The sequence below is a fragment of the Salarias fasciatus genome, chromosome 13 (genome assembly GCF_902148845.1).
Source record: "Salarias fasciatus chromosome 13, fSalaFa1.1, whole genome shotgun sequence".
NCBI lineage: Eukaryota > Metazoa > Chordata > Actinopteri > Blenniiformes > Blenniidae > Salarias > Salarias fasciatus.
In genome coordinates this window covers 29,792,603-29,808,668 of record NC_043757.1, presented here as the reverse complement: position 1 = coordinate 29,808,668, position 16,066 = coordinate 29,792,603, and the positions used below count along the sequence as shown (strand labels likewise).

Genomic DNA, 16,066 nt, shown 5'->3' with positions numbered 1-16,066 from the left:
ATTTTATCATTTTGAGCAGAGTAGTCTTCAATCAAAACCTGAAAAGTAATTAAAAAATGGTCTGAGAGTATGGGGTTCTGAGGGAGAACATTTAGGTCATATATATATATATATATATATATATATATATATATATATATATATATATATATATATATATATATACACATATATATATGTATGTATATAAAATGACCTGGCATACATGTTTTTTTGGACCATGGGATTTAAACTGGAGTGCCCAGAGGGAATCCACACACACACACACACACACACACACACACACACTCACACAGGGGGAGAACATCATGCAGACTTTACACAGAAAGTCCCTGAGCCCAGGCAGGGACTTGAACCCAGGACCTTGTTACGAGAGCGTGAATCACTGTCCCACCGTGCGGCCTATCTTTTTTAATTTTTTTTTCAAATAGCCCCAAATTAATTAGGAGGGCTTAAGAAAGTTAAAGCTCGTGTCCGGAGTTTTGAAAGAGAGAGGTTTTTTTAATCCAACATCTCAGGTTCCGCCCTCCCTCTGCTTTCATGAGCGACCAAGCCACGCCCCTTTAATTGTGCACGCTGTTATCCGTAGGGTGAAAATGAGAGCCTCTGGTCCTCCAGCATCCTCCATGTTGAGCTGTTTACGGTGGATGTTCAGCAGACAGTGGATATATCCGAGGTGAGCGCGGCGGCTGCTGCAGAGCTAACTCTCCTCTGCTGGGCGAGCGGCCGTGCTCTCTGGCTGCTCCACACATTGATTGACAGCATGACAAAGTGGAAGCTCGAACTCTATTGGCTGACCGGCGCTTTTTCGGATAACATGGGGGTCTATGAGACGAAGGCGGGGCTCAAAAATAAATTTTTATATTGCTTTGTGCTAATATTATATTGTAGTATCGAACCAGACTGACACATTTAAGCTCTGTTAAAAAATTATACATACATTGGAAACGAACGGAAACTCCGGACACCAGCTTTAAGCACTGACTGCCTGTATAGGGCAGGCAAGCGAGAAGTAACAGTAAAACTGGCATTTATGCGACAGAACAGGTACAAGCAATTTTGCCACATTTTTCTACAGTCTTGATCATCCTGTATTGTTATGTAAACCTTTTTTCAAGGTTTTGGAAAATGTTTGTTACTTGTAATGTGAAATCATTCCAAGACAATTACGCTCTTCCACAAATACTTCCTGATCACTGGCCCCGCTATACACACTTATCTGATGTTGCTCTGTATTAATATTTGGATTATATGAAAACAAATAGATGTATTGGTGTTGTAAATACACAATGTCATCAAGTATGCAATGCCGTCATCAAGTATGCTAGTGTTCCAAGTGTACAACTCAATGCGTTCTCGTCTAGCAGCAAGTCTGTACTCGGAAGTATCACTGACAAGTATGGTCTCACCAAGTTCACAGGTACACACTTGCATACTAAGAATTGAGAAACAGCCCTTGTCCCTGGATCTCTAACCTCAATCCTTCAATAATTCAACCATCACATTACCCAATCATTTTTCTTCTCCTCCCCCTTCCTGGTGCATTGAAGCCCTGCTTCTGCATGCGTCCTGCTTTTTCCATAAAGGAGTTTCTACTCTCACTGGTGCAGCCTGCATTTGAGTTTTGAGTCCGCTTTATGTCTGTGAAGAGGATGTTTGCAAATTAATTTTTTCTTTCCACAAATGCAAATCTTTTTTACAACCACACAGATCATTTTATATGCAGTGCATTCACAATCTTGGATATTTTGTACAGATTTTTTGTGTGATGTCAAAATTTGATTTACAAATACAAACTGAAATTATCTGGAAACATTAATTTACAGCTGCAAATATTTAAGGATTAATATTGAGCACATAACATGGGACTAACTTTTCTTCATCACCAGAAACTCTGAAACTGCAGATTTCAGAGTCTCGAGTCCCCAAGGCTTTGTCAGAGATGATTCAAGACCTGGATAAAAGCTGTGATCCTCATGATCTCTGCAGCATCAAGATTGCCTCCAACCTCATAGTGTCGCTGCTTTCAGGAGGTAGGTGACCTATGTGTGTGTGTGTGTGTGTGTGTGTGTGTGTGTGTGTGTGTGTGTGTGTGTGCGTGTGCGTGGTCCGGGTTTTCCTATGGTTGTGGGGACAAAATGTCCCCACAACCACAGGAAAACCAGGCACAATGTCATTTGTGGGGACATTTCTTGGGTCCCCATGAGGGGAAACAGTGTTTTCTTGGCCATGTTGTTGTTGCTGAAAAAAAGCAAAAGTGCAAAAACATTTCTTTGGGGTTAGGCTGTGTTTTGGTCTGGGTTAGGGTCAGGGTCAGGAGTTAGACATGAATGGGAGTCAATGGAAGGTCCCCACAAGAATAGCCATACCCAACCTGTGTGTGTGTGTGTGTGTGTGTGTGTGTGTGTGTGTGTGTGTGTGTGTGTGTTCTCGTATTTCTATCCTTGTCGGGGCCAAATGTCCCCACAAGGATAGCAAAACGTGGAACGACGTGCCTTGTGGGACCTTTTTCCGGTCCTCAGTAGGAGAAACAGTGTTTTCTTGACCATGTTGTTGTTACTGAAAAAAGTAAAAGTGCAAAAACATTTCTTTAGGGTTAGGCTTTGTTGTGGTGTGGGTTAGGGTTAGGGTTAGGGGCTAGACATGAATGGGAGTCAATGGACGGTCCCCACGAGGATAGAAATACGAGACTGTGCGTGTGTGTGTGTGTGTCTGTGTGTCTGTCTGTCTGTCTGTCGGTCTGTGAATCTGTGTATGCATGTATGTGTGCGGACCATAATCCCGGAAAATCATTTCAACATATAGTTTAAAACAGTTGCTCAGATCAGTTAAGTTGACAGTGCAGGTCAACATTCATTAAAGTATTCAGGGAGTAATCGTGGTCTTCACAGTGAGACAATGATCATAGTGTCTCACTCAGTATTAGGATCACCAATTAGGATCACCTAATACGCCTCTCACACCAAAGTAATGAATCCACCAAGGTCCTCTGACTACACTTGATCTGCACAATATTGTGGGGTTGTACGTGCAGTGGTACCCCCTTTCACTATGGACTACACACTGTTGCGAAAGGCAAATTGATTAGTGCGTGGTTTCATGAAATGCATTGCAAAATGATGGGAAATCAATGGGCCACAGACTGAAGCTTTCCAAGACTGTCTGAAATTATTTCAATAAATTTTTAATCAAACAGGCGGACTGTGGTAGGGGGCCATGGTTAAGGCTCAGATGCAGGGTAGAGGTTGTGGAGCTGGTTTGGGAAGGTGGCAGGAGAGAAGAGAAGCACAGTGGCAGCTGGTGCTCAAAAGGAGTCGTTCCTTGCAGATGGGGTGGTCTCACTGACGTGCGGCTGGCAGGCGGAAGCTCTGCCAGAAGAAAAAAGACTGCGCTGACTGGGCACTTCTGTTTTAGAAGAAGTGTTACTTTATTTGTCATTATACAGTGAATGTAAAACAAAATTCTTTCTCTGCATTTAACCCATCCTTCAATGCCGCTGAAGCATTCCGTAAGGAGCAGTGGGCAGCGCCCGGGGACCCATCTCCAGATGTAGAGCCAGGCTAATGGTCAGAAACACCTGACTGGAGGATTGACCTATCGTGCATGTTATCAGTTGATGGAGGAAACCCATCCAGACACTGGGAGGGAGATGCAAACTGAAAGGCCCGCACGGTCTGGGGATTGAACCCCGGACCTTATTGCTTTGAGGCAAGAGCGCTAACAACTCAACTACATGCTGCCCTCAGACTGCAGGTACCCAGGAGAAGATGTGTGTTTTTGGAGTTGCTGCCTCCTGCAAAACTAAAAAGAGGTCATGTAACAATTCACCGATTATTTCCAAGGCGATCTTGCCACTACGCATTAAGAGGTCACGGGCGGAAGACACCAACCAGCAGGGGTGATTAACAGGCAGGAGAGAAACTTAAGATTGGTAACATGAAGCAGCATTTATTCTAGAAAAAAACCTCTCCCAAACAGAAAACAAGCAAACTCGTACTCGTAGCTCGAGCGCTCCTCCTATAAACCCAACAGCTAATGCCGCACAACGCGGAAAGTCCAGAAACAAACACAAAGGGCTCAAGAAAGTCCTGTCTTTTATAGCCCAAACATCCCGCAAAATCCGGGTCGCACGTCCTTTCGTGGGGACCGACTGAGTGGCCCGCTGCTGGTAATTACTCACGCCCCGGCAAGACCTCAGTCCGCTGGTCTCCACAGCTCCTCCTCTCCAGCCCGGTAGCTCCTTGGAAAAAATGACGGTTTAATCCAGTAGATCCCAAAACACCAACTTATATATTCCACAGTGGCGCCGATCCCCCCTGGTAAACGCCCCACGGCCTCGCTCCTCCGGCAGGTGAGTTCCAGGACGGCGTGTGACGTTATTCCCCTCTAGCAGGTGTGCTGCTTCACCTTAAATAGTTGCCCCGCCCCGGTACCAATGTCCTGATAATTACATCTGTCATGGTTTCCAAACACAAACCCGTGCCCCAGATAAAATAGCCACAGTGACCCAAGTTTTACATATGAGAATGACAGCACAGGAACACATTTTATCACCCCTGCTGGGTGAAACATGTAGGGTCCTCCGTGGTCGTTACAGTCATCCTGAATGCCACATCAGATCGTCATCAATGAATACGTAGTATTACATGTGATCTTGTATAAATATGTACGAAGTACATACGTCTTCACACAGGCTGACATTTCAAACTGAGTTCATAAATCTCACGCCATTGTACTTTGCTTTCCACCGTGATAATAATCAATGGACCTTGCCAGACTCAGTCCATCAGTGTGAAAGGGGTATAAGATCAACCAATACCAGAAAATCATCCCTCACAGTATTAACAGAGCTATATTTTTCCATTAGGTAAATATCTGGCTTGGATTACTAATTTTTACTAGTGTCATTTACTGAGCAGATAAGAGGTAGAGATTCAAACGGGAAAGTATGGGAGCTGAAAAGAATCTTGTATGTGAAAAATTCCACTCGCTGCTTACAGGACAAATTACTGTGATGTATGTTACAATTGCATGTTCCTACTTGTATTTGTGTATCAGATGAGTCCATGCAGAGCTGTTTTGGGGAAGGATCAGGTGTAGTGTATCAAGGCGTCCTATCCTGGTTGGAGAGCCCAAACACACAGCTGCAGCTGTCAGGAGCCCTCGCCATAGCCACCTTCGCCAGAACTGGTGAGACATTGGCCACATTTTCATGAGAATTAAATTCTTCTTTTATTCCGAATAAAACTCAATTCGGTATTATAATTCCGAATATAGTGTCTGGTTTATTTTCATTTTGAATCTGAATCAAAAATCAGAACTGCTACTGTCAAAGTGTCGTCCATTCTATCTTCCACGTGAAATCTCCTGTGTTTACATCTGCGCTGTATACATCGCCCCGGACTCTAATGCTAAGCTAGCGTTAGCTCAAGTGAGCAGCAGCATCAATAACAGCCTGGCAGCTCATCCGGACAGTGTTGTTGTTGCAGCAGGGGACTTTAATCACGCGGACTTAAAATCAGTGCTTCACAAATTCCATCGAAATGTGAAGTGTGCTACCAGAGGAGATAGAACTTTGGACCAGGTGTACACTAATGTAGCAGATGCATACAGAACCCAGGTTTATCCCCACCTGGGTCTGTCAGACCACCTCTCGCTTCTGCTACACCCAAGGTACACACCTAAGATCAAGAGCGCTGGGATCTCAGAGAAAACAGTGAGAACATGGCCAGAGGACGCTGTCTCTATGCTCCAGGACTGTTTTCACCACACAGACTGGGATGCATTTAAAGGGCAGGGCACCGACAATCGTGTTGCACTGGACAGTTACACCTCCACTGTTCTGGATTACATCTGCTTCTGTGTGGATAATGTTACACGTTGGAGTCAGTTCCGTGTGTTCCCAAATACACCACCTTGGATGACACACGACGTGAAACAACTTATTCGAGCTAGGGATGTCGCATTCCACTCTGGGGACCAGGAGGCATACACGGCTGCCAGGGCTGATCTCAGGAGAGGCATCAATACAGCCAAACGTCACCACCGGAGGCGTATTGAGGCCAGGTTCGAAAACACCACGAGCCCGAGACAGGTCTGGGAGGGCATCGGGGCCATTACGGACTATAAAAGGAAACCACCACCACCCTCAGTTGACAGTCCTGCTTTGACTGAGGACCTAAACCTCTTCTATGCCCGTTTTGACAGGGACAACTCCGATCCTGTCCCGCCCCTCCTCACCTCGACCGACCCCACTCCAGTCCTGAGCACGTATGAGATGAGATGTGTCTTCCGCCATATCAACACCAGGAAGGCGGCCGGTCCAGACAGAGTCCTGGGCCGGGTGCTGAAAGACTGTGCTGCTGAGCTGGCCGACATCTTCACTTCCATCTTCAACATCTCGCTGTCCTGCTCATTGGTTCCCGCCTGTTTCAAGTCCTCTACAGTCATCCCTCTCCCAAAATAGTCCAACGTCACCTGTCTGAATGACTACAGACCCGTGGCTCTCACCTCCATCCCTGCCAAATGCCTGGAGAGACTGGTTATCAAACGCATTAAAAACTCTTTGCCGCCATCACTGGACCCACACCAATTCGCATATAAAGAGAACCGGTCAACAGAGGACGCCATTGCCACGGTGCTGCACGCACTTCTGGAGCACCTCGAGCATAAAAACACCTATGCACGGCTCCTTTTTGTAGACTACAGTTCGGCCTTTAATACCATCCAGCCGTACAAACTTAGGTCTAAACTCCTCCAACTGGGACTAAATACCACTTTGTGCAACTGGATTGTGGACTTTCTAACAAACCACACACAGAGGGTCAGAATGGGTAAAAACTCCTCCTCCACCCTTGTCATTAACACCGGGGCCCCTCAAGGGTGTGTTCTGAGCCCTCTGCTCTACACCCGATACACCCACGACTGCTCCGCCTCCTCAGTGACTAATCTCATCGTCAAGTTTGCCGATGATGCTCGGTGCTCGGACTTATTTCCAACAACGATGAGACTAACTACAGGAGAGAGGTGCAACATCTGGAGTCATGGTGTCTCAACAATAACCTGGTTCTAAATACCAAGAAGACCAAGGACATTGTGGTGGATTTCTGCAGGAAAAGAGGTATCAACCACCAACCGCTCTTCATAGGCAACGACGTGGTGGAGAGGGTGAGAAGTTTTAAATTCCTGGGAGTGACGCTGACTGAGGACCTGTGCTGGAGTGACCACGGTGCCACTGTGGTGGGCAAGGCACAACAACGCCTCTATGACCTGAGGAAGCTGAGGAGCACTCGTATCCCCAGACCTTTGATGGTGAACTTTTACAACTGTGCCACCAACAGTGTTCTGACCGATGGGCTCTTGGTGTGGATTTCCAGCTGCACTAAGGCCGACCAACATGTTCTCCAGTGGGTGGTGAATGCTGCAGAGAAAATCATTGGAACCACACTCCCTGAGATCAGCACCATCTACTCCACCCACTGCTTGAGGAGAGCGAGCAACATCATGGTGGACCAGCACCATCCTGCTCACCACCTCCTCCACCTGCTGCCCTCAGGGAGAAGGTTCAGGTCCAGACAGGCCAGAACCACAAGACTGGCCAACAGTCTGTATCCACAGGCTGTGAGGCTGCTCAACTCCGCCTCCCTCCCCTCTCTGCCCCCCCCCCCCCCCCCCCACACACACACACACACACACACACACACTTACGGACAATAACCACATCCACCATTTACTCATAAATCTGAACTGGTTGCATAGCTGCAGAATGTCACTGTTCACCACTCCTTCTCCCGTGACCTCCGTCCCCAGCGGTTATGTCTTTGTTTGCACTGGGTTGTTTATGGTATTTATTTATTTATTTTTATTATTGTGGGGTTTTGCACAGGGCCATTTATATTTATTACTGTGGAGTTTGCATGTCACCAATTCTTTTCTTTGGTAAGGATGCTCCAAACGCAATTTCGTTGTTTTATGACAATGACAATAAATATTCTGAATCTGAAACTGAATCTGAATCTGATATTGAATGAATGGAGTGAAACATACAAATGCAGATCTTTTAAAACCTGTAACTTTAAAGTTAATCTAGAAACAAAGGGAAAAAAAATGCAGGAACCAGAGATTGTTTACTTCCGGTCCATATAAATACACCACTTCCGCCTGCTATCCAGTCAGAACCGTTCACACAACCGTTTGATTCAGAATTACCTAATTCAGAATTGAATTAAAGTAATTCCAAATTACCTAACAGCCTATGGTCGTTCTAGTGGTCAACATCCATCTCCATGGACTGAAGAGAGCACACTGGAAGAATATTATTAGATACTACTTCAAGACACCATATCATGCAAAGTGTTAATTAGCAACAATGCAATGTTGAAGGCTATGTGGTTCGACCACTGCTAACCATTACCATATCTTCTTTGACTGTCCCAAGTTGTAAGTTTTCTGAATGGGGATCCAGCCTTCATTGAGCACAATTTTTAACATTTAAATACCCCTGAGCTTTGATTTTTTTGTTCATGGGTCATGCTCCTTTTTTGGAGAGATAAAACTACTGCAAATGCTTTTGTTGGCAAGAAAGAAAATCAATTATAAGAAGATGATTAACTCCAATTCAGCCTACCCAAGATGACTTGATTGAAATTATTCTGCAGATATTCAGGATGGGAAAAGTGGCCTGCCAGCATTTTCCAAATGGATACATTTTACAAAATCTAGAACAACTGGATTTTATTCACAGGCCCCACAAGAGTTGACATTATGCTCTTGTCAGCAGTCTCCTTGATTTCGGATAATCAAACATCATCATCTGTATATCAAAAGAAGAAAAAGACTGCAAGTTCATCAGACTGCATGTGATTCTGTCCTGAAGGGCAGCAGTCTGTCCTCCATCACATCCTGAAACACAGCAGCAGTCCTCCACCACATCTTCAGAGACAGGAGATAGTCCTCCATCACATCCTGGAAGACAGCAGCCAGTCCTGCACCGCATCCTCAGAGACAGAAGTCAGTCCTCCATCACATCCTGAAACACAGCAGCAGTCCTCCACCACATCTTCAGAGACAGGAGATAGTCCTCCATCACATCCTGGAAGACAACAGCCAGTCCTGCACCGCATCCTCAGAGACAGAAGTCTATCCTCCATCGCATCCTGAAAGACAGCAGCCAGTCCTGAACCACGTCCTGAAACACAGCAGCAGTCCTCCAACACATAATCAGAGACAGGAGTCAGTCCTCCACCACATCCTGAAAAACAGCAGTCCTCCACCATGGCTTAAACAGCAGCAGTGGGTCCTTCACCATGTTTTGAGAGACAGCAACCACTCCTCTACCATGTCTTTATGAACAGCAGCTGTCTTCCACCACATCTTTAGAGACACCAGCCAGTTCTCCACACAGGAGTTAGTCCTCCATCACGTCCTGAAGAGAGAGCGACCAGTCCACCACGTCCTGAAACACAGCACCCAGTCCTCCACCATGGCCTGAAAGACAGCAGTGGGTCCTTCACCATGTCCTGAAAGACAAGTAACCGTCCCAGTTCTCTTACAGTTACTCTTGTCATTAATGTTTAATGATGCGTACCAATTATAGAAATGAGCAGAAAAAACAAGTTTATCACAAGAAAACATACAATTAATAATAAAAATTACAATGGCCAGTAGAAAGAGCAGTGGCATGTCCACACTCAGGTACCATCCTGCTTTCCAACAGCTAATGATCAGGAGCAGTATGTTTAAAATAAGTGGGAAAAGGAAATTAAAATGTCAAGCGAAGACCAGACTGAAGCATGTAACTTTCCCTGGACCTTTGTAAAATCAAATATCAGGAGATTGTTTGGTTGTAAATGTTTGTGTAGTGCATTTTTTTCATGACACCAAGGCTGAAAACACATTTTGCATCATCTGCCTCTCTGGATTAAAATTCAAAAGACTCTCAAGATTGTATTAAATATTGATTTGCCTCTACAAATCCTCACTATCTGTAGCCCCTGTGATATGAGTAAATCAGACAATTATTTATTTTGTATCCTTTTGAGCGCATCTAAAAAGGCTGTCACGAGGTGTTGGTTGCTTCCCGAGAACTCAACCATACATTCATTCATTGACGAATGTTGCTAATGACATGGGCAGGATGGAAATGATAATTAATGGTTACTTAACATAACTCCAGTTCTACGTGTGTGCGCGTGCCCACCTACAGGCTTCGCTATTGGTACTCCCTGGCGCCAGCCAATCACTGAGACATCTGAAAACTGACACGCCAATCCCGCACGTGCACTGGCACACTGCCACGCCCCTCACCAAGGGGAAATAATCAGTGTGCGCCCGCTCCACTTCCTTCTTCTGAACAGCCCAGGAGAAACGGAAGCAGGACAGCTGGGCTTGCAGGTAGGTGGGCACGCATACACTCGTAGAATTGAAGTTACGTTAGGTAACTATTAATTCTACTTCGTGTGATGTTTAGCCCACCTACGGGCTTCGCTATTGGCGCACAACCAAGGCGGAGGCCGTAGGGATAAATGTACTCCCAGCTGGAATGCTGACAGGATTGGTGCGGAAAAGGAAGTAGGCAGGCTGTATGCCCAGTACCGCCACACCAAACCTCCAAGACACTGGCGGCAGGCAGCCTTGCACTGAGGCGCCGACCGCAGACATGTCCGATAAGCACCGTAACAATGGCACACATACACCGGCCAGGACACCAGAGTCACTACGGCAGGCAGCAGAACCACACATGGTCTGAATCCGCCCAGGGAAGCAGTAGCCGGTCTGGATAAGAACCAACGCAGTTAAGCGACAGAACTCCTGTTCTCGCTGAAAACTGACGTGGCCACAGAGTCTGTGCACATATCCATCAGATATGATCGCACAAAGGTGGACGCAGAGGCCCAAGAGGCAGCCTGGCAGATGTCACCCACCGTGACAAATCTGCACAGAGCCGCAGAAGCGGCAAAGCTCTGTGTAGAATGAGCGCGAATCACCGCTGGCGGTGGGCGGTTCCGTGCCTCATAGGCAGCCGCAATAGCGCCCCCAACCCAGTGGGTGAGACGCTGGGAGGACAGCGAGGCTCTACACCCCCTGGTCCCGAACCGCACAAACAGCTGGTCCGTAGTGCGAAAGCCAGCCGCCGAGAAATGGCCGAAGCCGAGATTGCCGATGCAAACACCGCGACAGTGGATGTAGCACGACCGCTGTCCAGCAAAGCCTGCAGAAATTCCAGCACCCCGCCGATAGCGAAGGAGACCAGGTCTCAGCCCTTCTCCGAGCACCACAACATGAAGAGGTGCCACCGAGACCTGTAAGCCTTGACAGTGGAGGGGTCCCTGGCGCTTTGGATGGTGGACACCACAGCCGGGGGAATATCTAGTCCAACTAGTCTCACCCTCTCAGCCTCCAGGCCAAGAGTCTCATGCCCAGGAGGGGGCGGGACCGAAGGGTGCCCCTTGCCTGTAGTAGGGAGTTGGGCTCGTTTGCGATCGGCCAAGGATCCCCGACTGCCAACTGAACCAGGTCCTGGAACCACCTGGCGCTCGGGGTGTCCGGGGCCACCATTATCACGTGGAGGCCCTACACCCTCATCCATCAAAGGGGTCAAGAAGCGGGTCGGAGGAAATGCATACAGGAGGCCCAAAGGCCAGACCCTGTGCGCGAAGGCATCTACCCTGAGAGGGGGTCCGTCTGACAACCTGAGCAAGAACCAAAGTGGGCACTGTGCGTTCTCTGCACTGGTGAAAAGGTCTGCCGCGGGGGGCCTGTGCCAGAGTCGGGCTGCCACTTGGGGCGACAGGCTCCACTCATCACAGAGTGGGCCTCCCCAGGACATTCTGTCCACGCCGACGTTGAGAACCCCGGGCACGTGTCGAGCTCTCAGAGAGGACAGGTGCCACTCCGCCCACAACAGGATCTTCGCCTCTTTGTGATGTAGGGAGGGAGACCTCGTCCCTCCCTGCTTGTTCAGGTACGCCACCACCGTGGTGTTGTCTGACCTGACCAGCACATGGCTGCCCCGCAGCCTGGCTTGGAAATGGAGCAGCATCCGCTGCTCATTTCCAGCACATTGATGTGAATGGTCGTGGAGTCCCAGGCACCGCCCACCGCGAGACCTAGGGTGCCTCCCCATCCTTCGAGAGACGCATCCGTGAACAGCTCAACGTGATGCAACACGCAGCACATGGGAACTCCTTTCTGGAGAAGAACAGGATCCAGCCAGAAGAGGAGATCCTCTCATGCCTGGGGCGGGACCAAGACCTTCCTGAGTCTGTCCCGCTTCCCTGAAAGGCGGAGGCGACTGAACCACCGTTCGAGCCTACGCATGTGAAGAAGACCCAAACAAACCACAGGGTGGGCTGCAGCCATCATCCCCAGGACGGTCCTGATCAGGTGGACCTGAACCGCAGGTACCGCGATCAGGGAACTCAGGAGTGACAGGAGAGAGGCTCGCCTCTCCTCGGAAAGGCAAGCCGTCATGGTGAGAGCGTCCAGCTCCAAGCCTAGATAAGCCATCTGTTGAGCTGGGACGAGTGTGCTCTTGTCCCAGTTCACCACGAACCCCAGAAGCTCTATTTGGTGCAGGACCAGGGCCGTGTGCTCCACGGCCTCCTTGTAAGAGGGCGCCAGTATCAGCCAGTCATTGATGTAGGTGAGGACCCTCCGACCACGATGACGGAGAGGCTCCAGTGCCGCCTCGTTACACTTGGTGAAGGTGGAGAGAGGGAGTAGCCGAAGGGGAGTCGGTTGTTTTGAAAACACCGATCTCCCACGGCGAATCTGAGGAAGCTCCTGTGCCTCCTCAGAATGGGGATGTGAAAGTAGGCATCAGTGAAATCGACTGACGTCATCCAGTCCCCGGGGCGAACGCTCTCCAGGAGGTGTCTGACCATTAGCATGCGGAACCTCCTGGTGGCCACATGAGCGTTTAGGACCCGCTGGTCCAGAATGGGTCTCATTCCACCTTTCTTCTTGGGGACCAAGAAATAAGGGCAGTAGAAGCCCGAGTGCGCCTCCTCCGCACTCAACTCCGTTATCGCGTCCTTGCGTAGGAGTGAGGACACCTCTTTCTCGAGAGCGGGTGCCCCCGAGGGGCATGAGAGCCGCGTGCAGAGGATCCCGTTGAAAGGAGGTGGGCGACACGTGAACTGTAGAGCATAACCACATCTCAGCGTCCTGGACAGCCAGGGTGAGAGTGGACCCAGTGTGATGACACACCATGTCTGGAAGTGGAGCGTCAGCGGCTGTACCACGATCATGGTTGAGGAAGGCCCGCCCTCCCTCCCGGCACCGGGAGGCCGGTGGCCCCTGACGAAAGGGCTGTGGATCGGGCGGTGAGGGGGGGCCGCCTCGGGGCTGCGCACCGGCACTTTGTTGCCGCCGAAGTCAGCGCAGTCCCGAGACACCTCAGGCCGCTAGCTCCGCCAATGGTGCTGGCGTCTGAGCGCTCGACAGAGGGGGACGCCAGTCAGCATGACCTCGGCGCCCCTGCACTCCCTCCGGGAAGCGAGGCTGGAGAAGAAGAAGAGGGCATGGGAAGGGCACGTTTCGCGCTCCCCACCGAGTGGTGGGCTGACAGCGCGAGCAGAGAGACATCAGGCCCTGCACAGCAGGACAGCCTGGGGTGCTTAGGGGCCGACGGCATATCACCGGAGGCACTCCTCTTGTGCATCAAAACAGGGCCGGCCAGCGTGAGGGCGAGTGGGCCCAGCTCGCTGCCGCGATCCGCTTGCCCCAGCGACGTGGGCACAACTCGTTGAACCCGCAGGAGATTGTCAACATCAGGGCGCCTGGTTGCGAACACCGCTGCACCGGCTGCCCTGATGCTCCGCGGCGCATGGCGAGGGGCCCCCGCAGGAGGGAGGGCCGGCATATAAGCGGGGGTGGGGGCGCAGGCACTGAGCGCAACGCAGCCCTCTCGAGAGGAAGCGGCGTGCAGGCAGGAGCTGAGCAAACATTTACGCTCTTTAGGCATAGTGGGGGGCCTGACTGCCGTCACAGCGGCACGAGCGGCCCAGGAGCGCTGCGTCCGGCAACGGCCGGGAGTGAGCGCGCCAGCGGAGAAGAGGCCGCGGTGAGGGGCTGCTGTTTGCCAGGATCTCAGGGTGCTGCCGCCAGCCCATCACTTACCTTGACACTCCACTTTATGTGACAGTGGAGGGAGGGAGGGAGGGAGGGAGAAAACTCTGCCGGGCTCGACATGTGTCTGTCATGCGAGCGCGGTGAGAAAAGGAGGATTGATGCTCTTAATGATGCAACAGGCCTGGCGGCCTTTAAAGCTCGTGTCCGGAGTTTTGAAAGAGAGAGTTTTTCTTTTAATCCAATGTCTCGAGGTTCCGCCCTCCCTCTGCTTTCATGAGCGACCAAGCCACGCCCCTTTAATTGTGCACGCGAATTATTTGTCGGGTGAAAATGAGAACCTCTGAGTCCTACAGCATCCTACATGTTTAGCTGTTTACGGTGGATGTTCAGCAGATAATGGATATATCCGAGGTAAGCGGGGCGGCTGCTGCGTTGCTAACTCAACTCTGCTGGGCGAGCGGCCGTGCTTTCTGGCTGCTCCACACTTTGATTGACAACATGAGAATGCGGAAGCTCGAAGTCTATTGGCTGACGCTGACCGGCGCTTTTTCGGATAACATGGGGGTCTATGAGACGAAGGCGGAGCTCATAAATAAATTTTTATATTTCTTTATGCTAATATTATATTATAGTATCGAACCAGACTGACACATTTAAGCTCTGTTGAAAAATGATACATACGTTGGAGACGAACGGAAACTCCGGACACGAGCTTTAATGACAGCACTTTTAACAACAGATGCAGAGGGGCGAGTAGACGGAGTGCTCCGTGTCTTGGTAGCCTGGGACCGTCTCGGCTGGTTGGAGCCCCGGGAGGATGATGAACAGCGGGTAGCTGGGTGACTGTGGCCAGGTGCCGCGCGATCCCAGGGGGCAGACCTCCTCCGCTCTACAGGATGCCGGCGCAGTAGATTCAGCAGGCGGTGGGGCCGGAGGTGGGGGGCGAGCTGCTGTGAGCCTCGGGCCACCGCCTCAAGGCGCTCGATGATCACCTGAATGTCTGGACCGAAGAGGGAAGAGGTAGAAAGGGGGAGCCCCAAGATACCCCTCTAGTCCCGTTCCACGAGGGAGGAGAGACCAAGTTACAGATGTCTCATACCAAGCTGGGCGCTGGCCATGGCACGACCTCCGTTGATGGCGGTGGCGCAGCACATCCGCATCAGGACCTCGGCCATGTTCTGGATCTCCTTGGCATCTTCCGGTGATAGCTCTGACTAGGGATGGGTACCGAATTTCGGTAATTTTTTGGTACCGACCGAATTCCCGCTTAAGTACCGAGTATCGATTCACGTGAAATCCGTCGGTACCACATTTCGGTACCTGAACGCACCTTTTTCTTTTTTTTTTTGACCCTGAACGCACCTTGACATTATGCATCGGCAAGAGCGGAGGACACGGTGACATGGTTACGTGGGTCCAAAATCTTCGGAGTATTTTGACTCGCAGACCGGGATCAAATATATAACATACTGGGAGAGCGGACACACACACGGGCCGTGAGAGCGGGGGGGTGGGGGGGGGGGGGGGGGAACGCTCGTGGCTGCCGGCCGGAATAGACCCCACTGGCCTGGAACACACCGGCCGTTCGGGAAACCTCCCGATGGCCACCCCATAGACATATGGGCCACCCTGCCCCTGTTCGGAGTTGTTCGCGGGAGGAACAAGCCGCTTCTGCGGCTTCTGCTTCTGCGATGGTCGCTCCCGCTGCATGTCACTTCCTAAACAATGCTCTGCGCATGCGCGGCTCGAAACAAGAGCGCGCATCGAGGCGGCGACTCGACATGATATGTCATCACGCAAAAGCGGTCCCACGTGGCTTTTGATTGGCGTTATGACTGCCCAATCACGAGTTGGAACCATACAATTCTGATCCTCCGGTATACCTTTCAGTGTTTGTTTACTGTAGAGGGGCCTGGTGCTGCTAATGTGAAACATTTTATACAGTTATTTATTTTGAAAGTTGTTTGTTACTGTATGGGCAGCAGGTGCAAAT

At 50.1% G+C, this 16,066-nt stretch overlaps 1 protein-coding gene across 1 annotated transcript in view; it reads left to right on the top strand.

Annotated features, from left to right (window-relative positions):
- LOC115399841 (rap1 GTPase-GDP dissociation stimulator 1) overlaps window positions 1–16,066 on the top strand; it is a 63,640-nt gene that overhangs the window by 35,814 nt on the left and 11,760 nt on the right. The window contains exons 6-7 of the mRNA XM_030107423.1: window positions 1,890–2,033; window positions 5,059–5,190. Coding sequence (XP_029963283.1) covers window positions 1,890–2,033; window positions 5,059–5,190 — 276 coding nt within the window. The remainder of the gene's footprint in view (window positions 1–1,889; window positions 2,034–5,058; window positions 5,191–16,066) is intronic.